This window comes from Drosophila subobscura, chromosome A, assembly GCF_008121235.1.
Source record: "Drosophila subobscura isolate 14011-0131.10 chromosome A, UCBerk_Dsub_1.0, whole genome shotgun sequence".
Taxonomy (NCBI): domain Eukaryota; kingdom Metazoa; phylum Arthropoda; class Insecta; order Diptera; family Drosophilidae; genus Drosophila; species Drosophila subobscura.
Window position 1 is genome coordinate 19,018,433 of NC_048530.1, and position 25,839 is coordinate 19,044,271.

Here is a 25,839-nt window from a genome sequence, read left to right on the forward strand (position 1 = left end):
GATAAGATATTCAAAGATTAGCACTGAATACTCAACTTTCCTCGTAGGTTTTCAATGTGTTACCGAAAATCTGCAGCTGTTACACTTCCATTCCTATGATCATAATATCTTTGTAATAACTTATAGTCATTGAATAAAAACTATTCTCTAAATTGAATATACATTTTGTTAACTCTAAATCATTACATTACTTGTATGCATTATACATTTACAGACTCCGACTTTGATCACCTCACTAAAATATTTATAAGATAAAACTGAAGAGTGCTACTACGATCCAAGGTGCACTAGGATGGTTTGGAGGATATTCCTGATTATAGATTATATATTCTTAAAGGGTTCCTAATTCCATTTACGTACAGATATAACCATAAACTCCTCGTAAACAGTGGCTCAATCTGGAAGGATAGCAGCTTCACCAAAAATAAAGAGTTATCCAAAAAGCAATGCGATTGTTTTGCGAAATCTTTTCAGAATGAATGAAATAACAAAAGATCATATCGGAGATGATATTAATTAGGGAGAGAGAGATAGTTATACGACGCAGGATCTTTTGTTCTAGTGCTAGAGTCCTGCTGAATGAACATGAAACTTTTTCTTTCGACGACTTAACTCGGAAGAGGTGCCCTCTGCGAGTATTGACAATCTGCCAGTTCCGCTTCAGCTGCCATCATCTCTTCACTCGAACAGATTCTGATTAGATGCACCTCAAGCATAACTTCAAAAATATTCCCCAATTCCCCGCAGTTCTGGGTGTTTTTCTCTCTGAATCGTATATTTTTTTCATTTTTCCAGCGCTCATCTGGGGCCCCTCTTTCCCCATTTTCCATTCCTATTTCCGGTTGGGTTTCTAAAAAAGTTTTCCCGCTACCTTGAGGCAAGACAAACACACAAAAAAAAAGAAGAGAGAAGTGAAAACTTTTTGCTGGCACAAAAAATAATTAAAATTCATTCGTTTGATTTGCAAGGGAATGTGGCAGGGGCACGGGGCACGGGGCACGGGACACGGCGCAGGGGCTGTATGTGCGAAGGACATGGAGCCATCGCCAGCCCAGGGATGGGGCAACGGTGGCGGCCATTTTGTTAAGGGGGTTCCTGTGGGGTGAGCAAACTTTTGCAACAAACTGTAGCAGAATTAATTAAGTTTCGGTACGCATGGAAATTTTATTAACAAACTGAAACTGGCAGGGGGCAGGGGACAGGATGGTAAGGACTGAGGGGTTGGATACCACAGGTGGATGGGTAAGGGGGCTGGGGGATGGTGTGTGGAGGGTCGGTGGGTGGCTGGCTGTCGTTTTTCGCCCACTGGCGCTGTATGTCATTAATAAAATGAACACCAATACAGCCAGAAAGACAGACAGCCACAGAGAGAGAGGTAGAGAGGTAGAGAGAGAGAGAGAGGTAGAGAGCGAGAGACAGCGTTGCACATGTGACAAGAGAAAGAGCGAGGAAGGAAGAACTACGAGAGAGAGAGTGGGGAAAAGAGAACGAAGGGCGAGCAATTAAGCAACCTGCCAACAAAACATCTGACAGACGAGACGCGGGACTTGCCCCATTGGGGGCGGAAGGAGGGGGAAAGGGCGTATGGGGCCAGAGGTCATTCTGCTCCACAGACTCCACAGCACACAATGTCATTGATTGCCCTGTGAGGAGGAGGAGTGTGGTGTGTGTCTGTGTGGGGAGTGTGGGTGGAAACGACCCCGCTGCATAGCAAATGGGTTAAGTGGAGCATCGTTTGCCGCTGCCACGGTCGCAGTCGATGCCTCGGCCAACGTCGCTGCCCAGGCGCCTAATAAAATGAATGATTCATGCGCAGCAGCAGCAGCAGGAGCCGGAGCCAACAGCCTCGGAAGTTGGAGCTGCTTGGAGGAGTTTTCGTGCTCCTTTTGCTCCACTTCGTCCTTCGGCAGGACGAGGCGTTTATGTTAACAAATTAAAGGCAAATTGGCTGGCGTCGGCGTTGTGTGTGTATGGCCATCCCGCTTGCACGCATGCCAAACTGAATGCCTTGGAGAGGAGCGGAAACCTAATTGAAAAGAAAACGCGCCAGAAACGCTAGCAAAACGCGTGAAAAGCTTCGTGGAAGTGTAAGCAGTCAGCCAAGTGGCAAGGGGAACAACAAACCAGCTTATTGTTAATTAATTGTTAACGAATTTTCATTTTCTATTTTGCCAGGAAAATGGCCATTTATGGCTATTGGAGGTGGACGCGTTTTGCGGGCGGCAAAAGTCGCACAGCGCCAGCTGCGCAGCAGCAGAGCAGCGGCCAAGCAGAGAGCAGAGCGCAGAGCATATAATAATTTGATGGAGAAGCAAATTGAAAAAATGCCGCATAACTCCGCCCTGGAAAACTTTGCCGCACACACACATACACCCACACACACACACACAGACACACAGCCTGAAGAAAATTGAAAACTCTTGAAGTCGTTTTTGGCAATGGCGCCGCAGCAGCGAGCAGCAGGCAGGCAGGCAGGCAGCGGCGCAAGCAGACAAATTCCCAGTATTTGTGGAAAGCCAATGGAAGCGGCCACGGACGAGACATTTGTCTCGTTCTCGCACACACGACACGAGGGCAGAGACCATGTTGAAAATGGCCACACACACAAATACAGTCGGACAGGTTTCTCTTTTAAATGAATTACAGAAGCAGCACAGAAGAGGCAGAGGCTGAGGCAGAGGCAGTGGCAGTAGCAGTGGCAGTGGCAAGTTGATCAAAATTGAAACAGGCGAAACGCAGCGCATATAAAAATTAAGTGGTTGTTGCTTTTTGATGAATTTCTACCTCGCTCGCACGCGCACACACACACACAGAGAGAGAGCGCGCCCAAAGAGAGGCGAGGCGCACAGCAAGCGAGAGAGTGAGAGAGAGAGAAACAGAAACATGGCAACAATCTCTGCCCGCGTTGGTGGTGGTTCGCCCTCGCTGCTCTCTCTCGCTCTTGCCAGTCGCTCCATCTCGTTTCTGAGGGTTTCCTGGCCGCACGGCTCGTCGTCGGCCCGCAGATTGAATTTTCATTGCGAGCCGCTAGCGTCGTCTGCTGCTGCCGCTGCTGGTGTCTGTCTCGTCTCGTCTCGACCGACTCTCTCCCTGCAACACCGACTGCAGCCCCCCTGCAGCACGCGAATCGTTTCGAATCGAATCCAATCGAACGGCGGACCGTGCCCAAAGCTCGAGAGTGGAGCCCAGACCCTCAGTCAGTGTGGAGCGACGCGTCTTCTTCAGTAGTGCACCGCCGCCGGCCGACGGCAGAGCAGAGCCATCCAAAAACCACACAAAAGAAAACTAAACAGAAAACTAAACAAAAACAAACAAAAGAACACACTGCATAAAAATAAGAACAGACTGTACATTTTTTTTTTTTTATTTAAGCACGAAAAATATTGAAAACTCTCAACAAAGAGTCCTTTAGTGATCGAACCCAAGCGCGAGTGTCCCCCCACACACACACACACACACACACACGAGCCCCAAGTAATTTTTGTGTAAAGAAAAAGTGTAGATCCCACCCAATGGCCCATGAGTTTTGATCGTCCTGAGAGCCATAATGGTACTGGAGCAACGACAGAATCAATCTTCACCCACAGCCACCCACACCGCAGCGGACACCAAAAAGTACTCCATCATCAACAACAACAACAATAACAACAGCAACCACAGCAATAGCAACAGCAACAACATCAATCACAATAATAACAGCAGCAGCCAGGAGGAGGAGGACGAGCCGGAAGTAGTGGCACCATCGTCCCGCCAAAGGACAACATCGAATCCGTATCCACAGCCGTATCCCAATCAGAATCCCCACACGGGACATCATCATCTGCCATCAGCCACGTCGCCGCAACAGCAACAGCAACAGCAGCTGCAGCAGCAACGGTTGAGCGGCAGCAGTCCACCCACAACCCATTCCCACACCCACTCCCACTCCCACTCCCATCCCAGGCCCAGTGTCAGCATGCCATCGGAGGGACTGCATCCGACGGCCGCCCTCCAGCTGTATGCCGCTGCCGCCCAACTAGCGCCCGGCGGCGTTCGAGTGCCGCCCTGGGGACCCTTCCTGCAGTTCGGAGTGCCCGGCGTCTTTGGGCCAAATGGACCGTTCCTTGGACGGCCGCGTTTCGATGCGGCCGGCGGTGGACATCCCACTTCAGCGGCAGCTGCCGCCGCGGCCACACAAATGGCGGCGGTAAACGCCAGCAATGCCTTCGCCAATCTCACCGGACTGAGTGCGGCGGCGCTAAGGAATGTGAGTGCCGCCCAGACGACGGCAGTGGCCGCTGTGGCCAGCACTGTGGCGACCATCCAGCATCGCTTGATGATCGGCAATCGACAGAGTCTGCCGCCTGCGGGGCCACCGAGCGAGGGATCCAACGAGGATGGCGGTAAGTCCATAAGTTTAAGCAGAAGTTGTTCAGGAATCAGGCGGGATATTTGTAAATGGATTGCTTATTAGGCATTGAGGGATACAACTCCTTATACTCCATACAAGTACAGGGACTTCCCTGTACAAAGCATTATTGAACGACTTTTGGCCGCATTGTCTCTGCAAACCTAATCGTCAAAACGTGTGTTAGGTAACCCAGAATCGACGTCACAGTTCCCCCATAATACGCATTCCGTGTTCCCCCATGAAATCAATTTAAAATTGGCGACTTTCGCTTTGCTTTCGTCAGCTTTCGTTGGGAGATCGGGAGATCCGCTAATGAATTATCAAGCCCGAGAACACATTACAGAGAGATAGACAGAGACAGAGGGAGAGGGAGAGAATTGGAGGTCAGCGCCGGTTGATCGATCCACTTCGTAGATTGTTTGTTAAATGTGTGATTGGAATCCATGTTGGTGTCGTTATCTGTGCGGACAATATGCTAATTCATTCAATTAGCCCTGCTAAATGCTTTCGGATTGTCAGTCATGTCAGTCCATAGAGCCGGTGCGGTGCGGTGCGGTGCGGTGCGCTCTGAGGCCGTGAGCTCTGAGTATCAGCCAGTCAGAGTTTTGTGCTTTGTGCTTGACTTTTGCTACCTACAAAACATATTTATTGATTTAGCTAATCAGCGATCGATTATTATGTAAAATCCGATTGATTCCCTGATTTTTATTTAGCATACAAAGTATGTCGATTGCTCCAACGAATGCCCTGAGAACGAACTGGAAGACGGACCCGCCTGCTGTGCACCGTTGAAAGGTCTCATCGAGTTCAGTCGCTAGATTCGGGTTCCCATTTCCTACCCATAAATGGTCAAACTATTGTGTGCTCCACATACTACACATACTACATGCCTCGACTCGAATTGACTTTGATTCGACATTTCAGTGGGTTTCGGATTACAAGAGAGGATTTATTATCGCCATAGGAGAAGATGTTGCGCAAACGCTCCTATCGGTTGGCTTTTCATTCCATAAAGGCCATTCGTAAGGCCAAAGAGAGATTTCTACATTTTTAGGCATTTAAAAATCTCTATTTGTATATTATCCTTTGAGTATTGTACTGAAATCTTGCCAAAGAGAACATCTTTGCATATTGTTATTCGCCATCGAGCAGTCCACATTCCTTATTCTGCAATGGAACTCATCTTAAGGAAGTTTCTTTTCAATAAGGGAGTGTGTGATTTTATTTCACATATCCAAATGTGTCTCTATGTTGCATTTATTTATAAATATTTCTACGTGCAAATGTAAATTATATTTCTCTTCTTGTAGAATTCTCTCCCTGACTATTCCCTGCTAGTCGCATTCCAAAATGTATAAAAAAATTTATCAGAAATATAATTCCACCTTTTGGCGTCACAGACTTGAGCAATCTTGCCCACTTTTCCAAGTAAAATGTATTCAAAGTGAGCTGAGAATTGGTGGATTCATTTCCTATTCCTCAACTGCTTTCATTCCAGGAATCTCTTGTTGGAGATCTCATTCGCTCGCTCTGATGGAAATCATCTCTGGGATGATTTATGCTTAACTTGTTTTGTGGTCATTGCCACTTTCTTGCTTTCTTTCTTGTGGGCGGGGAGGGTTGGGGAGCGGGGGGTTTATATGTAGTTTTCTTGTTACTGGACAATCACCGGGAAGCCGAAATTGATGGGACTCCATTTGCTTTGATCGTCGCTCTCTGCGCTCTCTCAATGTAGAGCCATTAGCCGGGTCGGGTCCAAGGCGTTTTGTACGAGAGTCGAGAGCAGATCCGAGAGCGGCGCGGGCCGTCTTCTGGCTGCGGCTCATTGACCAATTAGCATTAACAAATGATGGCTAGTTGGTGTAATTATGGCCATAATGCATATATCCAATGCGCGCGGCCATTCGGCTCTCGGCCGGTGCTCGTGGGGCGTTTGCCAGGGGCGTGGCCAGAGGTAAGCAGTCCACACTGCTTGTAATTAACTGCACTCACTGGAGGATGGTGCATCTCGATCTCTGGGGCCTTCTGCGACATTAGCTGTGCGCCAGGCCGTTTAATTAATTGCAGCCAACACATGAGGAGAGACACAGAGAGGGACAGGGCGGCACCCACTTCCACAGACAGAGACAGACAGAGAGAGAGGAGAGAGGAGTCACTTCCTACTCCTTTGGCGCTTCAGCGCTTTAAAAACTAATTATTAATTTGATTTGATTCAATTTGATTAGGCCAACGATTGCCCGACTGCCCGATTGCCAGATTGCAGATTGTGCGCCGCCGCCGCCCGTTTTGCTGCTGGCAGCTTTGTGCTGTGTGTGTGGGAGGAGGGTGGCGGTTGCAGGGAGGGGTTTTTGGGGCATGGCCTTTTTGCTCATTAATCATTTTGCGGCATAGAGTTGACATGCAGCCGAATGGCAGATGGGTGTGTGGGTTGTGTGGGTGGTGGAACGGGACATCATCAACATCATCGTTGTACTCGTCGTCGTCGTCGTCCCCACACCCATTCCCATTCCAATTCCCATTCCCATCCACACCATCATCGCTCTCTCCCTCTCACATGACGTTTTCTTGTGCCGTTGCGTTGCTCATTTCATGCCGGAAATGAAGAAACTGTCATAAGGCGATCGAAATCATTTATCATGCGATTTTCAGTTTTCTGCTTCGACGCCGCCATTTTCTCTGTTTGCTCTCTTTCCTCTCCACTCTTTACACTTTACACTCTTTTTGTCTCGTTTCTCGTTGCTTGTCTCCTAATGAATTCCGAATGGATGGAAGATGTGCGGGCGCATCGAGTGGGATGGGATGGGTGGAATGGATGTTTCCGTTCTGCCCTAAAAAACGGAAATCACTTCACATTGATGGAACGAAGGAATGGAATGGAATGGAATGCTCTTCTACTGTACTGAATGATAAATCATTTTAGTGCCTTCGAATAGATTTCGTTTGAGCTTCTCAAAACTCGTTACTTCCGTGAAGTTTTTCTAATGGATTTCCGTTTTGTGATTGGATTTTTCTTTTTTTAGCGGGAAGTGAATCAAAGTATTTGTTCTGGCTATATCCATGATTATCAGAAGAGCATAAGTAAAATCTATTCAGGAATTTTAAACAAGAATTTACTACGAAAAGTTCTTCTTAGTGCACTGTAAAGTATTTCCAATGATCCATCTGCATGATGGCAGTCACACTTCAACGTTGAATGTTCATGCTCAAAGGAATCACTTCCATTCTTGAATTAGAATCATGAAAATGGTCTCCAAAGCCACTGAATCATTCAATGGATGTGAATCAAGCATTCATTAGGCTTTTGAGTCCTCTGTTGCTTCTTCGGGCAAATGCAATTAGCCGAGGAGCTTCCCGCCATAATCCCACACACTCCTTTAAATCCATAAAAACATTTTTTAACCTTTATTCCTCTTCTCTTTTCTTGTTTCATTTTCACTTTAATTTTTATGACTTAAGTGGCTCCTCACCTGCGGTGGAGCGTGGTAGAGGGTGGGGTAGGGGTGTCGTCTGTAGCTGGGGGGTTGGGTCTGGGTTCTGGGGTTTGGGGTTTGGCGTTGGGGGTCTTTGGGGGAGTGTGTAACTGTTATATTGCCTGGCTGACGCGAGCTGTAAACGAAAATAACATGCCACGGAATGTGACTGTGGCATGCAACACACAAACACACACACACACACACACGCACACACAAGCTCCATTCCCTGTGATTTAGCCGCTCGGTTCTTCGTGTCTTTGTTTCGTTTTTGGGCATTTCGTGTGGAGGTTGAGGCCAGGAGCGCCACCCGAGTGTAGCGGCGTTGCCAAATTGCAGTACGTTGGGTGGTGGCGATACGTTGCACATTGCACACTGCACACGCTGCACAGTGGGTGCAATAATCATAATAAATTTCAATTATCGCTTTGCATTTTCAAAAGTACAAAAAAACAGCCACATGAATTATGTGTTCGCTCACTCTGTGGCACCGCCGCGGCACCTCACTCTCCGCGCGACTCTTTCCAATTGGGGGCGGAGCTGTGCAGTCCAGCCCAGCGCCTGTTATTATTAAGTCATTTGAATGCATTTTGTGTGTAAATAAATACATGCATGCACATACACATACATACATATGTGTGAATGAGTATCTATGCATCTGTGTGGTACCGCCCACTCCGCCTACGTCCTCTGTGCCGCCTCAAACTCTCACACATGAAAGGGCGCCCTGCTCTTGCGTCCTGCGTTTTGTTTGTCGTTTGTCGCTTGTCGCTTGCTGCCTTTAATGTCTCTATTATTTGGCGTTGTTATTGAGTTATTAACACACACACACACGCATACACACATAAAGTCAAAAGACTGACCGCGGGTCGGCGCGTCGTTTAAAGCAAACGAGTTTCGTGTCGCTCCACAGAGTGCAGAGAGCGAGCACACCCCACCCCCCAGCCGATAGAGTGCTGCTCCTGTTACACGACACGTTTTTCACCGTCGCTATTTTGCTGTTTGTTGTATAAAAATTCAACCTGTTTGATGGCATATTTTTTAAAATTTTATTTCACACCTAAATCTCTTTGGGTTTTTTTCTGCAATTAAAACAGAATGTTAAGCGGCTTTTTACCGTCGGTTATTTGCCCAGGCCCAAGCATCATGGAAATATGTATCGTGCAGGCAGGAAAGCAGTGCAAAAGCAGTGCCAAAGCAGAGAGCGAGAGAGTGAATGAGGCAGAGGCAGCGGTTGAGGCAGCGGCTGAGGCAGCGACAGCGGCAGCGGCAGCGTTACAGTGCTGCACGCATAATTAGGTACACTTAACAGCAAAATGCAAACCATTCATTAGTGGCCGTCCTCTTGTTATTTGGCTTTAATGCTGGAGGGGAGTGGAGTGGAGTGCATTGTATGCGTATGTAGGTAGTCCACATCTTACACAATTGATAGTTGGCACCGAGAGTGGGGACCGGCAAACAGTGGCAGAGGCTGGCACCGGGGGGCTGGCGGCGCGGTTATCGATGTGATTACAAAGTTGCAAGTGTTGTGGCATTTGAATGGCTTTCGATTGTGTCGTGGCAGTGGCAATCATCGATTAAGTTCCTAGCGTGACGGGGATTGGGGATCTCATTTTAATGAGCAAATTCCTCAGACAGATTTCTGAATTATGTTGTACTCCATTACACACTTGAATGCATCAACTATTGAAGGTAACTCATTGATTCTGCATGTGTTTGGCTGGATATGCCATTTATTTATGGAATTACATTAAATTATGGAATGACTTCCCCATCAGAATGGGTCAGAATGACAGCAGCTCTCATTTAAATGACAAATCGGAGTGCAATCGTATGAATGGACCACGTGATTTTCCCATTGTGATTTCAATAATTACTTGCCTGATGCAAAACTCATGCAAAGTTGTCAGAATGGGAATCATTCCAACATTCACTTTGCATTCACTTATTTATTCCCAGTGTTGCTGTCCTGTTGCCCATTGCTGTGTCCCTGAGATCCTGTCCAGTCCCATCATCTAATATCCAACACCTTTGTGGTCCCATCTCCGCCTGTACCCTTCTCGGATTCACTTTGCCGGCGATCGGAGCTAATTTGATAAATTGCGGGGCCCTTTTGCATGAATTCTTTTCTGTGTATCCCCTCTCCCTCTCACTCTCTCTCTCTCTCTGTTTGTGTGTGTGTGTTTGCCACGCCCCCTCTGGGGGTATAATCTAAATATAGAAAACTATACATCCTGGACCGGATCGGATACGTTCAGGGACCGGGAATGGGACTGTGAGTGGACGGCAGAGTGTAGAATGGAAACGTAATTAAATTGTTTCGTTTTTATTGTATGCCGACGGACGGTTAGAGAGTGTTGGGACCAAGGGAGGATATGAGTTAGCGGAGGGTATGGGGTGTGGAGCCCACTGGCGTTGTAATTGAAATATATGATTATGAATATTTATGCATTTTGGCGCTGCTCCGTCGCTGTTTGTTGCTGTTGCTGTTGCTGTTGCTGCTGCCGTTGCTCCTGTCTTGCGGCTGGCTTCATTTAAATAATTTCTCCAACACTTAATTATAGGGTTTTTAGTGTCGGGAACAAAGTGTTTTTCCATTTTATGTGTGTGTTTCTCTATTCATTTTACAGACTTTCCACTGTCCCATGTGTGGGGGTTAGTTTTTGGTTCATTCTTTCCTGCCTTTTCCTTTCCTTTTTTTTGGGGGGTAGAACCCTAATTAGTTTTAATAAGCCAACACCCCCTTTCGCTGCTCTCTATTCCATTGTGTATTAATGACTTGATTCTGAGCCACAAAATTCATTTACATCTTGCCTGTTTGTTCGGCTGTAGGTTTTCCTGGTGACGGCGATGATGATAGCAGCGCCGCGAAGCGACGTCGATCCCGCACAAATTTCAATTCGTGGCAGCTGGAGGAACTGGAGCGGGCCTTCTCCGCCAGCCACTACCCGGATATATTTATGCGCGAGGCATTGGCCATGCGGCTGGACCTCAAGGAGTCGCGAGTTGCGGTGAGTCTCGTTCCACAGCCAGCCGGCCACTCGCACCGTTTCCGAGCACCTTTGCTGAGATTATACGCTTTGTTCCAGATAGGTATGGTTCCAGAATCGACGGGCCAAGGTGCGTAAGCGCGAGCATACCAAAAAGGGTCCCGGCCGACCCGCCCACAATGCCCAGCCGCAGACTTGCAGCGGCGAGCCGATACCGCCCAACGAGCTCAAGGCCAAGGAGCGGTAAGTGTTCCCACCCCTGGAAAACTATCTCGCCCCCCAGCTATAGCATTGCCCTCTTCCCTCCTTGGTTTTTTGTGATCTTTGCAGTGCCAGGCGCCGCAAGAAGCTGGCCAAAGCCATCGATAGGCAGGCGAGGAAGCTGCAGGCCAAGGGCATCACCGTCGACCTGGAGGCCCTCAAGGCCGAGTACATATCACAGCACAAGGCGAACGGCACCTTCTCGGACTCGGATCTCGAGGACGACGGCATCCAGATCGATGTCGTCGGCGGAACCGACAGCGACGACGAGCTGGACAGCGATGCCGTCAGCCCGGCCCGCCACGGGCCACAGCATGGCGGCCAGAGCCACTGCGGCCTGGACGGCGACGGTGACAGCTCGCGGGCGGGCAGCTTCATTGGCGGCGGCGGCAGCTTGGGCAGCCCCAGCTCCGTGGCACCCTCCACGCTGCTCTCGAACGGCGGCGGTGTCTTCGGCAAGATGGAGCCGATGGACGGCGGCGAGTCAGAGGATCGGGACAGGGAACAGGAGTCGCGAGCATCGCCCAAATCGCTGCTCTTTCCCGCCAAGGCCTTCCATCAACTCAACCTGCAAAACTCCCAGCACCACGGTGGCCACGGGCACGGGCACGGCCATGGGCATGGGCACAACCACAGTGCGGCGGCCACCGCCGCCTCGGCCACGGCGGCTGCGGTGGCAGCGGCGGCCAATCTCGTCCACCAGACCTCGCCCATCAGCATGCGGCGCAGCAATCCCTTCAGCATCGAGTCGTTGCTCTTCAACAACACGTGAGGCAACCAGGCAGCATCCGAGCAGGAGGTGCAGCTGATGCTGGAGTTGGGTTTGGAGTTGGATCGAACCGCATTTGCTTCCCCATTGATTTATGCGTTCCTAGAGGTTTTTGCTCAGTTTTACACATGTCCATCTGTCTATAAGTTCAACTCTCTCTTACTCTCTCTCTCTCTCTTTTATGGGTTCCACTAGCACTTCCATAACAAATATTCTGTACAAAAAACAAGACAAATGCCCAACCAAAAGTTTTCCTAATTAAAAACAAATTTTTGCATTCAGAATCACTCCATGCCAATGCCCTACGTGTGTATCCATTCGCTTATGGGACATTTAAACTGCTATCGAACCCTTCCCTAGTGGCACCCAGCTAAAAGTTTCCCCCTTCCTTTTGACTTCTCTTCGGTTCAGAGCTTGAATATTTCTAAGTGAATTTATTTATTCGACTTTATAATATAAACATTTTTTTTTTTCTTTTTGCGTGTATTGTAATTTAAAACCCCCCTGTTCCAAGAGAGACTAAATTAGTGTTGTAAATGAATTTATTATTTTTACATTACATATAAAACTTATACTATTTTTTTTTTGAAGCAATGCTTGAACTATGAATAATATTTTTATGTAATAAAAAGAAAACGATATCAGCTAAGGACAAATTTTTTTCCCAGTGTAGGTATGAATGAGTGTGCGTGCGTGTGTGTAAAAATGTAATTTAATTTAGCTCAAGCGAAACAAAAACAAAAGAAAAAAAAAAAAAAGAATCGGATTGAAACCCAAAACTTAATTAAGAGGAAGTTTTTTTTTTTTTTTGAATAAATATATAAAGAGGATGCTAAAGAGGAGAAATAGTACATTAAAAAGTATATTAAAACTATGAGAATTTGAGAGAACACACACACAAAACTACGAATAGAAATGCAAAACGAACGAAGAAAAATGCAAGAACGAGAAAAACATTAAACTGTATCGAATAAAATGATTGTCAAACAAGAATAAAAGAAATGCAAAATCTGTAAAGAGAAACCCCACATAAAACGAAACATTATGCTTATTATTTTTTGGTTTATTTCGTGTCGAGCTTCTCCACTAAACAATACGATACCCCCCAAAGTCCCCACCCACACATTCACGCAGAAATTTACTCACAAAGGAAAAGACAGCAAACAAACAGACGGCAAGGAGAAAACAACGAGAAAACGAAACGAAAGCTAAAAACCCGAATTGGGCAAACAAATTCAATAAACAGCAATTTAAATGGCATCAAAAATACACATATAAATGAGCAAATCCCTCAAAGCGTTTTCCTTTTGCGAAATGGTGTGGAAATTGGCATTGGAAAATGAATAAAAACTCCACTGTAGTAGCTCTCTCGCACTCTCTGATAATGCATTCCCGCATTAAGCGAAATGTCCATTTAATATCCATCTTTATATGATGCATTAAACACCCCCAAAAAGTAACCATTTGACCATCAAAATCAAACCATTTCCAGGCAGTAAAGTATCCAAATAAAAAGGGGGAAAGTCATTGCACTCAAAGGGATAAGCTGAAAGTTGTCCATAGATCCGACGGCTTTGGCACACAGAAAGGTTGCTTAGATTTCCCTTGGAAGAACATATTTTTGGATATTTTTACACTCGATATTCATTGACTTACAAATCAGGAAACAGTAATCAGTGAATTTTATACTGATCGTTGTCTGTCTGTCCTTGCATCTCCTGCAGCCACTACCCATAATGCTTAAGGCAACATTGTTGGCTCAAAGGAATCAGGAAAAACTTTAACCAAATCGAATTGCAACTTTAAGCGTGTCAGGCACACAAATTCTCGACCCGAATCGGTCAGACACCGGGCGAGTTATCACCAAATTATGGGAAAGAAACCAATGAGCAGAAGAGCATTGAGTCCCCATGGGGGGCATCATCTGGAGCAGGAGCAGGAGCAGCAGCAGCAGCAGTGCACATGGCAACCAGTCGAAGGCAAGTCGAAGGCCAGCGAAGTGTCAATTGAATTTGCATTCATTTTGAGGTCCAGCTTCAAGTCCGGTTCGGTTCGGTCCGTTTGAGTTTCGTTTCGGGTTTGGGTTTGGGTTTTGTTTTTGTTTCTGTGGGTTGGGGGTTCCAATCTGTTTGGGGAACGGTAACACCGATTAACCGTTTTGGACTCTCGGGAGTGGACTGCTGGACTGCTGGATGCTGCAGCTCCTGCCTTTGGCTCCACACAGCGGGTGTCGGGTGGCAGGGTGGCAGGGGGGAGGTGCCGGTCGCTTTCATGGGAATTTTGTGGTGTAGTTCATTTCATGGCAATTTTATTGCTTATTAATTTTTCAGTGTTCGCGCTTTGCTGTTCGTTCCCCTCCCCCTCTCCCACAGCTTTTGTTGTTGTTGCCTGTGGCATGCTGTTAATGACTCCACCTTATGGTGGTTACTGTTGCCCCACCATGCCCCACCATTCTGTGCTCTCTGCAGTCTCTCCTTCTCTTTGTTCTGTATTTGGATGAGCTGGTCCCGGGGCCTGTTGATATGATTATTACGGATTTATGGATTTTAATAATTGTGCATGATTCGAAAGATTTTCCACAGCTTCATTTGCCATAGCCGATTCGGGCTCCGACTCGCGTGCCCCCGTGGTGCGTTTCCATTTCTTTCTCTCTGCCTCGTTTTTTGTGGCTCAATTACTTTTCGATGCAAATCAAATTGGACGACGCTCTTCTTAACTATTCTTCACACGTTTATTTTTTTCCATTAGGTTTATTTGTACGCGTACGCCGACGAGTCTATCCAGCCGAATGGCAGACATTCAAATCTGAGCTTCCCAGCTCCTTCAACTTCGATCAAAAGAGACCAGAGCTAATGCTGCTGCTGCTGCCCCCCGATCCCAGCCTCTCGCTTTTGTTGTAAATGTGTAAAAATATATATCGAATGTTAAGCTTATTGATTGTGTGATTGTTTATTGGTCGCGGAGCGCAGTTCGTTTTTGGTGCCACTCCAGCTGGTGAATGCTCTTCTTGTAAGAGAATTTAGACAGGAAATTATTGGAAATTAAACGGATTTATGAAAGAAAGAATGAAAGAAGAATGATTTAATAAAATTACTGAATCTTGGGGTCACCTGTAGAAAGTAGAGCACAAGGATTAATTGTATTCAAGGAAAGAAAATAGCGAAAAAAATTAATTATAATGGGAGATTTATATTCAGTAAGAAGAACTCTCAATAAAGATATAAAAGAGCTGCCAGTCGCGTGTTCCTTGAACCAAAACTCAATCGGTAGAGTATCCTCCATCCTCTACAACTATTTTTTCCAACTTTCCCAAGCACCGAAATGCCCAAAACTAAACCCAAAGAAATGCCAATGCTGATGATGATGATGATGATGATAATGATGATGATGATCACCCGACGTTATAGCGCTTAATCGAAATCAATAAAGTTATTAAAGCGACGCTTTTAAGTTTTCTGTAACAGATTCTTAAGCCAACAACAAGAGGAACGCCACAATGGCCCCAACAATGGGGATTAACGCTGCATCATAAAGCAGCCCAAGCAGTCCAAGCAGGCCAAGCAGTCGAGGCAGTCCAAGCAGCCCAAGCAGTTAAAGGGCCCATACAAAGCAGCCTCTGCCGCAGCTCGATGGTCTGCGACTCAATCCCAGAGATGATTGTCATAATTATGGGCATTTTGGTGTTTGCCGCTCTCTCAAGAGATGATGGTAGGAGGGGGTGATCGGGGAGCGGGGACTCCGCTGCCTCTGCAGTTGCTTCCATTTCAATTTCGCAGCGGGAGTCGATGGTTCGAGCGGTGAGCGCTAATCAAAGTGTTTATCGTGGACCGATCGTTTGTATTATGAATTTTGATGCCTTAATTTATTCACACTCTCGTATAAATGCTCTCTCGGGTAACCGTGCAGCATGACTGGGCTGATGCTGATGCTGAAGCGACTCTTGACGGCTTGACGGTGTTAATCTTTGCGCCTTGCCCCTTTAAGAGATTCGTTTTCTATTTGCCTTTCGAACGCTTTTCAATTTTCACAGCAGGCATTCCATGGCTCAGGGGTCAGCCATCGGACTGGGACTTGGACTCAGACAGGGAGAGGGACAGGGACTCACATCCATCGCACAAACAATGTTTGTAATTTATTTCATTGTGCGATGATTAGCAGCATTTCTTGGGTCTCTTCAGAGATTCTGATTCCTCCATCGAGCTCCAGCGTTTGCTCCACTTTCTTTGTTTTGATATTGTGTTAAAAGATCCCCAGCACCCCAAGCCGACCTTATTAGTTCATAGTTATGGTTATTGGCATAGTTTATGGCTCTGCCTTGGAGTAGGAGTTGGAGTTGGTCTCGTCTTCGTCTTGGTCTTTGGGAACCTTCATCATTTGATGTTCGAGGCGATGATGATCCGGTTGATTGTCTGCTTCAGGTAGCAGGCAGCAGAAAGGCAGCCAAAAGGCAGAGCTACAACAAATTGAAAACCCCTCCCCCCACCACCTGCTTGGCCGTGCGGCCAAAGGGAAAATCTGAGCATATTGTTATAATTGAGTTTCAGTTTTTTTTCGTTCTTCTCTTCCAAAACACACACACGGCCACGCCCTGGGGAAAGTCAAGGAGGGTTGGCCAGAGCCACAGCCACAGCCACAGCACGGCGCTGACACCAAATATCATAATAATGAACTCAAGTGCGATATGGTAGGAGGAGAGAGAGAGAGAGAGAGAGAGAAAGCGACAGAGAGCAGATCCTGGACCAGAAAAAGGCACATGCCCCGGGTGTGAGTGACTTTTAATTTACTTCAAATCCGTACTCAACTACATGACTCCTGGGGGAGTTGTACTCTGCGGCAAGTGGCACGTCCACGGGGCTCACATCGACACTGGGGCGACTCGACTTGACTTTGGGCAAAGCCCTCGTCGTCCCTGTCCTCCGCCGCACTGATTACTGGGCTATGACTCCTGCTGCAACGCTGGGCTGCAACCACCGACAGGTACTCCATCAACACTAGACAACAAAGAACGCAAACAGAGACCAATACCACACGAGCTGTAGGAAATATATTTCTGGGGATATTTTTGTGTGATTTTGCAGACGTAATTAATGGATAAGTAGGTTCAAATCGATTGTTAAAGTGTATTTTATTACTGAGAAAGTTGGTCTAGAATATTTGAGATACTTGTGTACATGGATCGCATAATATTTGAAGATTCTATGACTTATTTTAAGAGCTTAAACCCAGTGAAACTGATCGGCAACCCTCCTAATCTGTCTTTTTCTTCAGTTTAATTATAATTGAAATGAAAATCTGTTCTTTTTCCAAAATTTTTGCCTTCAAACTCCGTTTCATTCGAAAAAATCAAACTTATTCCAATAAATCTTTATCCTTTTTAATTTCAAAAATAAGGAACTCTTTTCAATCAAAGATTTTCCCATGGCAATGTTCCACCTGCAAGAGATTTTTCTTTCCATTTTTATTTAATGATTTTTTCTCTTAATGTTCCACCTGTTCCTTGCTCCTTGCTCTTGTTGGCCAGTGTAATAATGAACAGGAAAAGCGAAAAGTTTTCATATTTTGCTACCCCCACAGCGCACCACCGCAGCCCTCTCTCGCCCTCATGGCTCTCGCTCGTTCTCTGTCGCTGGCGCACATCATTAATTTGTTATACGGAGATTATCTATTTTTATTGTTATTAATGGCAAACAATTTATTAAGCCAGCAGGACGAGCAGGAGCACCAGCAGCAGGGCTCACACATGCACGGGGCTCCTGCCAGGACGAACTATTCAGAGGGAAAGATGCTGTGGCGCTGTGGTCCTGTGCTGCTGTCCTGTGGTCGGAGGGAGGGGGAGGCTTGTAAATCAACCAAAAATTTCACTAAACTACGTGCGGGTGGTGTTGCCCGCAGATGGATTGCTCATTACGAGTCCTGCGGAAGGAGATGAATGTTGCTGCTACCCCCAGCTGCTGGGGGAGGAACGAAGGTGTTGACATCCTGCACTTTGCATTGCTGCTTCCTGGCTTCCTGGCTTCCTGGCTTCCTGGCATCCATCGGGGCAGGCATCCTTCGCTTCATTAGTATGCCGTGCGTAAGCCACAAAACTGTTTATTAGGGTCATTAGCGGCGCCTCAACACTCGCTGGTTGGGCTCTCCACCTTACGCAGATCTCCTTGCTAGGAGGGAATTTATTATTATTAGTTGGCAGATGGAGAAAGTGTACCGCCTGCTCCTCTGTTGGCTTTCCATTAACGAATTTCGCTACGAATTAAAATCGAAAATAAACAGCGCATAAATTTAATATGGAATAAGCATAACATAGTAAATTCGATTCCAATAAATCCAATTAGTCATGGGCAAATTGTTATTGAAGGCAGCGGCAGTGACTTGTCAAGCGACCGCCCGAACCCATGTCCCCCCTGTATTCCCTTTTTTTCCACCATATTTCATGCTCTGCTTTGTTGGCATTTTCGTTGATAAGCCGAGTGAGGCGGCGACGGTCCCCCGCCTGATAGCAGAAACCCAAACAGGGCGGAGGCCAAGTGCCAAGAGGCCGAACAAGCCCCGCTTCTTGTTCGTCGCTCCTTGGGGGACTGACTCCGGCTCTGCCCGTCCCCAACTTTGAACTCGCTGAGAAATTGAAATGCATTGCAATCATATACGAAATCGTAACGAAACGAAACGAAATCAAATGAAATGAAATGTCTGTCTCATCCTCCCATCCGAGTGCCATATGCCGAATGCCGAATGCCTTCTCAGATTTCCGTTGTGTCAAAGGGCCGCGCGTAGACAAATGAGATAATTGGGGATACATCGATTTATGGCGGCCCCTTGCCTGTCCCTCATCATCTTTTGCTGCTCTCGTTTTTGGTTGTTTTTTTGTTGCGTTTGTGATTTATTTAATAAGCAGCGGAGAGGGGGGGAATGGAATATGTATGCAGCAGCCACTGATAAAGCACCGAAGCATCGAATGTGCACGAAAATTTCCATCTCTGCTGCTGCTGCTGCTGCTGCTGCATGTCCACGTCCACGTCCAGTACGCCTCTCTGGCGCATTCATGACTGTAACAATTTATTGGCCATCAGTCACAATTGCCAATTGCCTGGGAATGGGGCAAACGAATGGTGGCAATATGTTGCACACGCGCGCCGATAAGCTGCCCCTTTGGCAATCTCTTCCCGCCCTCTCTCCCTCTCTCTCGGGAGTGCCAGGGAGGCATGCAGGACTGGCATGGCAGCGTTTGTTGCATGCCACTCATGCAATCAGAACACTGCGATGTGACCAGATGAGCGATGGTGCAACGCGATCCGACAAAGCGGAAGCGGAAGCGGAAACGGAAACTAGGGAAATGCGGAAATGGAATCCTTTGAATGCTTGCCAAGCAGCACCGAACTAGGAGTAGTTACAGCTCTGGAATTGAACAAATTTCTAAAAAAATATCAAACCAAAAGGCGCAGACACACTGCAGGGCGGAGCGGAAGGAACTTCCACTTCGAAGGATGACTCTCCCAATAGGGAGAAAACTATGCCGAAGATGTACAAATGTATCTGTAGATCTTCCCACTGTCCGCATAGAGCATCCCACAAGCGGCTCCACAAGGAGTCATCTCTGTTTGGTTTTTCCTTTTGGCCAAATGTTCATCATCATTTTTTGTTGGTTCTTTGAAGCATATTCGGATTTTTTTTGCGAATGTGGATGTGCATGTGGATGTGGGTGTCGTCCGTCTGGGATATCCATTCGTGTGTGCAGTGAAAATAATGGCGCTCAATGATATTAATACGTTCGCTCGTTATCAAATTGCGTTTGCATGCAGAATGGACAGACACACGAGTACGAGTATGCCCCCGTGGATTGCCCTTTCAGTTACGCCTCCGGGCAGCCAGCTTCTCCTCTTGGCATTGTTATTACATATATTTATATTATGTATTTCGCCCCTTTGCCGGACACGAAACGGACATGAAACGAGCGCCATATTTAAGAGCCGTACGTGATTTGTGGCAGCTCTGAGTTCGGGCTCCCGTCCCTCAGGCCCTTGACTTGTACCACAAAACAGCCTAAACAATAAACAGCAAACATTGAGTGGGTGGGAGGGGGGATTCGGTGCTCAAACGTGAGCGGAAATTCCGAGCAGCCCGAGAACAGCGGAGGTGACAAAGGCGCACAGCGAAAACTTTATTTAATTTAAGAGCTAAAAATAAATATGTAAAATAAATTTAACACATTTGACTTTTACACCAACAATTTGGCGTTTGTGTGTCGTAAACCTTTGTCGCCCACACACACACACACACACACGCAGAGAACAGAACACAGCAAATGGTGACCCCGAACCCTGACACGGAGACCCCGACATGGAGCCCCTTTGGTTCGCACCCTCGTAACGAATCTGAATTCGAATCCGAATCCGTGGCTGTAAATGTATCTGTATCTGTATCTGTATCTGTATCTGTAAACCGTAGCCAAAAACCGTACGCAAAGTTACGATAATCGTTTATTGAAATGCAAATTTTTAGCTGATTTTGCTGCTTTTAGAAGTCAATTTGAGTTTTTCCTCTCTCTCTCTCTCTCTCTCCGTGTCTCTCTCGGTTGTTTGTTGCCCCATTTATTGTTGTTGGTCGGTAACTTTTTCTAGCTGCGTGAGAGGCGAGAATGAACTTCTGAAACCCCCAATAAAAGAACAACCATTTACAATACAAATAAATTTGCATATTAAGAAGTCCTCCTGGGGCACATTCCCCCATTCGCTCCCTAAAAGGGTTCGTGGTGGGAGGAGTGCTTTGATTGGTTTTTTGGCACCTGCCATATAATTGGATAGTTGACTTAAATTCCTCCATTACTTCGATTAGTCAGTCCGTAGTACCCTTCCACCCCTTCCACCCTCCAGAATCGATCGATCAGAAATCAAAACGCAAAATCTCATTAATTTGACAAGCCAGAAAGGGGACCAGCCACGATGAGCGCTCAAATTTCTCACTGCTGGGAAACATAAATATTTCCACAAATCGGATAAAGGAGATACAAAACTGGAGATGCCACGGGCAGTGGACAGAGAGAGAGAGAGGGAGAGAGAGAGAGAGAGAGATCCTAAAGATAACTTTGCCACTGATGCAACTGTCAACTGTCGTAGTGCAGGGCAGGAATTGGATTTGGGTTCCGGACTTGTTTCGGTTTTTGGGAGTTTGGAATCAGATTTTGGAATCGGGTTTGGGGTGGCGCAGCAGCAGGGATGTTCCAACTATTTACAAACTGCAAAGATACAGATACTGCTGATAAGATAAATAATTGGAATATGAAGCTGCCTCCCTCCCTCCTTCCCCTCCCCACACAAGAGCCAGTGTGGAGTGGTGTTCCCGTTGCCGATGCCGTTGCCGTTCCCGTTCCGTGTGTGTGTGTTTAATCACAGCAAATAATTAAATGTCCATTTCACAGGCAACGTCAATGTCAATGCACACACAGAAGTCCGCACAGCCACCTCTACGCCCCTGTGTGTCGCATGCCGCACCACCCCTTTGGAGAGTGTCGAATCTCGAAACCGAATCTGAAACCGACCACCGCCTCCTGCCTCCTGCCTCCCGACCACGACCCATCGACCCCGATGACGATGCGACACGTGTGCGACAAGCGGCATTTGTATTAAGACTTAATTTAAGTGCTTATCACCCAAAACAAATCAATGCCTACCCCCCCACACCCACACGCCCGCACCCAAAAAGCAAACCTCCAAAAACCAATGAACCACCGAACTACCTCGCCTCACCTCGCCTCACCTCTCCTCACCTCACCACACCACCGGCTGCATTGTCATGTGACATTTCATATGAGTAACGCGCAGCTAATGAAGTTATTAGAGTCTCCCCCAACCACACAGAGCTCCATTTATATGTCTGACCCGACATTGGGATACCAAACGAGGGGGATACGCTACAGTTGCGGCATATGCCAATGGGAAGCAGCTTCAGCAATGGATGGTTATTCAAGGATGATCCAAGGACTGCCATTCAGCAGATATTTCAGCTATGAATTGGAGGCAGAAGAACCATCTACAGATGCAACAACATCTGACAGTTATCCCCCTAGTTTATATCCCATAAATACTCTTCATTCTCCCTAGTTTATATCCCATGAATACTCTTCATTTGCAGCTCATTCGATCGCTGCAACTGGCCCAACAAGAAGCGACAATCCCCACACTGTGACTAATGTCAGAGGCCCAAAAAATCTCCACTGCTCCGTGACAAATGCGCCTTCAATAAATGTTTATGATTTGACAAATCAATCGGGCTACTAATGTCACAATTTTGTTTGTTAGCCACAATCCTCTCCGGGGCCCCACCAAGTCCCTACCCACCTGTCAGTCCGTCAGTCAGTCGGATGGGGGGGGGCGGGGGCCCATTCCATTGGCACTTATTAATTTCGTTATTTGCCTGCTGTCCATTTTATTTATTCATCAATTTTATCAGCACAAATTAAAAACAAATTAGTCGACAGTAGGTAAATAATAATAAAGTGTAATAAAAATCACAGCCGCTTCAGAGGCGGGAACATGGTGACGGGAGGGGAGCTGCAGGAGCCGGGGAATCAGGGATGGAGAACTGGGGCAGGGAGACGACAGTCTGTCGATATGCGGGGCGATAAGCAGACGACCAGACCAAACCAGACCAGGACAGGACAGGCCAGACCACAACTTGATTTGCTGCCACGCAATCCAAATGAAATGATTAAAACTTAATATTCATTTAGTTTATTTTTGTTTCCGTTCGTTTCGTTTTCGATCGATTTTTAGTCGCTCTTTTGTATACGTTTTGTGTTTACTGTAATGGGTTTTTTATTGTTTTTAATGTGCTTTTAATAATAATTGATTTGCGATTACAACAATTTGATAAACCAAGTCAATGATGCGTTAAGCTCAGCACAAAATACGAGCAATGCTCGTCCCCCATAAAATATTTACTCCATAGATCTAACTGATTTGTAACAGGTACGGCACAAAGGTGACCTCTACGTGGCATTGAGGGGCAGATGGCACATAAAATATATGTTTGCATGGAGCTCTCCTACAGTTCGTTGCAGGAAGATCATTTGTATGGGAAAACCTTGAGCACTCTTTGGCATAAAAAAAGAGATGCATAAAATTATGAATGTTAACTGAAGAAATGTATGGCAGAATTTCCTAATTTGTCTCCTCCATAGCCAGAAATCATTCCATAAATAACAAGAGTGATCGAAAGATGTTTCTAACATGTTCTAGTAGTATTTTCTGCACTCAAACTAATAGAAAGTATTCAATATTTTATCTTTAAAAAACATCCATTAAGGCATCAGTAACATGAACTAAAAAACCTTCAACTGATTTCCAATTGCTTTTTAATTACAATATTTAGATTTGACTATCTTTGTATCTTTGATTAAGATATGGCAACTCGGCATGTGGCAGTGGCAGTGGCAAGTTCGTGCCTTCATTCAGAGGCAGGGACATTAGTTGTACACACTCAATGCACATTCAATGGGCATTCGTATCTACTGTTATATAAGGCACACAATTTTAATTTCGATTATCATGATTCAAATGGAAATTCGCTTGAAATAATGCCTGGCAATACTCGTAATGATGGCTCCCCCTCTCCCGACCGCCCACCACCGTATATAATAATCAAATTGTGGCAAAATGTCACAACAAATCTACTTTCGTTGAACTATTATCCAGATGTGGTGGCTTTGTGGGTGGGAGAGGGGATGGCTGGCGAGAGGGGAAGCCATTACCGCGCAGTCAGAGAGTCAGAGGAGCGGAAAAAGTTGTTCTGCGGATGGAATAGAACTGGAAAACTTAATAGAAAATCAAGCGCAAGAAAATGGCGTCCGATAAGCAGATGGCAAAAACGAGAAGAAGGAAATCCAAAGGAAATCGGGGAAAGGCAAAGGCGCAAGATAAATGGGAGTGGGAGATGGGAGATGGGAAAGAAAACGCCCCGCAGCAAATTAAATGAAAATTTGTTTGTGTGTGGAAAAATCAAGTGAAAATTAATTGAATTGAGTTGAGTGCGGCGTCGCCGAAATGGTTGTGTGGGTGGCTGGATGGTTGCTTCGGAGTCTTGCTTTGGTTAGGGAGTAGGCTATGGCTGATTGTGTGGGTGGGTGGGTGCTTGGTGCTGTTGGGGGCCGTTTATAGATCTTTTGCGTGCCGATAGCCACCGGGGCAAGGAGCAAGGGAGAGCGGCAAAAAGTTTCAAATGGAATTTTTCGTTTCTTTTGCCAATCACAAGGCGACTCGAAAACGTTGACGATGGTGGGGCAACGGCTGCTGCTGCTGCTGCTGTGGCAGCCCCAAGACCATCTCTTTCTTTCGCTCTAGCTCTGTCGCTCGCTCTCGCTCTCGCCCGCTTCCACTTGCTGCCATAATTCATTTGAAAAGACGGCAGCTGCGCAATGGGCTCCACTTTGCGCTGGGTGGGTATTGGGTGGGTGGTTGGGTGGTTGGGTGGTTGAGTACCCTCCAACCATTGCATATTTAAGACATTATTACATTATAATCGCATAAAACAATCAATAAAATGTCAGTTTTTCCCCTCGGCCTGGCCCCAGCGTCTTGGCAGCGGCAGTGGCAGTGGCAGCGGCAACGCTTCTCCCATTGCTTCTTCGTCTCCTTCCTGCCACTCTTCTGTCTTCTTCTACTTTGTCTGCAGTCGGGCCTTAAATTGGCCATAATCATATTCGCAGACATCAGAGCAGCAGCAGGCAGCAGCAGCAGGCAGGCAGGCTGGCTGGCAGCAGCAGCAGACGCGTTTGTCCGTGGTAGAAATTTCCCCCTATTTTTCGTTGAGGCCACGCCTGGTGCTGCTGCTGCTGCCTGCACCAGCCGTCTCGCTTGCACGCACTGCTTTATTGACTTCAACCTCGCCACTGCTTGCCCTCTCACTCTCACTCTCTCTCCCTCTCTTGGATTCTCCCACACACACACACACACACACACACACGCACACACACACTCAAATTCACTTTAAATCAATTTTTTTAGCGTTTTTCATTTCATTTTCACAGCCTCGCCTCAGTCGACTGTTGCGCTTCTCTCGTTCTCTCTTTCTGTTTCGCTCACTCTCTCTGCCGCTCTGCCTCGCCGCTCACTGAGTGCCTCTTGCTCTCTTGGTGCTCGCTGGCTCGGTCGCTCTCTCTCCCTGTCGCACGTACGCACTCAGTGAAGCAGAAAAATACCATTATTGCATTGGCTCTGGACAACGACTCTCTGTGCGAGAAGAAGGTAAAGTGCGGGCGTCGAGGAGGCAGGGCTGCCGTGCCAGTGCCAGTGCCAGGAATGCTATATTGGGGGTGGTGCAGTGCTGTGTAGTGCGGTGTGTGGAGTGGCAAGGAGTGGACGGCGGCGCCTTGGCATGTTTGTTAAGTGAAACCATTTTTCTTTTTATTGCCCGCCTGTAACGCCAGCCGCGACGCTGACAGTGCTGCTCGTTCGCGGTCGCTGCTTCGTTTCTCTTCCTCTTGGCCATGCTGTGGTCTCCTTCTGTATGTTGTCTGCCTCTTGCTCTTTCTGTGTTTATCATTCTTCTACCGATTCTTCCAGTCGTGTCTTCTGCTCGTGATGCATACCCATGCACTGCTTGTCGTGCTTGGATGCGGCTTACGTTTCCACTGCTTGCTTATTTAGTTGCTCTTTTTTGGACAACTTGCCATCTCTTAATTCTTAATTCTAAAATTCAACTTATGTGCACTGCTTATTGAATGACTTTACCTCGCTCTGCACTGCTTATCGTTTTGCTTTACCTCAATTCACCTTGCACTCTTCTACCTCTACATCCCACAGCAGTTCTTTGGATTCTCTTCCAGCACTGCTTACCTTTCCGTTGCTTATGGATGCACTGCTTGACTGCTTCGTTCACTCCTTAATGGTTACGCTGTCTCTTCTTCTTTCTTTCGCCATCTTCACTCTCTCTCGGCATCTGCTCTCTTTCTGCTGCCTTCCGCCTTCT

At 46.8% G+C, this 25,839-nt stretch overlaps 2 protein-coding genes across 3 annotated transcripts in view; both read left to right on the top strand.

Moving 5' to 3' along the window:
• Positions 1–25,839, top strand: part of LOC117903627 (DNA topoisomerase 1) — a 126,209-nt gene that overhangs the window by 24,119 nt on the left and 76,251 nt on the right. The gene's annotated exons all lie outside the window — the stretch shown is intronic.
• On the top strand, positions 2,887–12,767 carry LOC117903632 (homeobox protein unc-4). 2 transcript variants are annotated; one of them, XM_034815904.1, is made up of 4 exons: positions 2,889–4,382; positions 10,693–10,871; positions 10,954–11,093; positions 11,181–12,767. In XM_034815904.1, the coding sequence occupies exons 1-4, from the start codon at positions 3,548–3,550 to the stop codon at positions 11,881–11,883; spliced, it is 1,857 nt and encodes a 618-aa protein (XP_034671795.1). In that variant the 5' UTR covers positions 2,889–3,547; the 3' UTR covers positions 11,884–12,767. The 2 variants fall into 2 exon arrangements, with proteins under 2 accessions (XP_034671796.1, XP_034671795.1); XM_034815905.1 differs by lacking the exon at positions 11,181–12,767 and having other exon boundaries at positions 2,887–4,382; positions 10,950–11,079.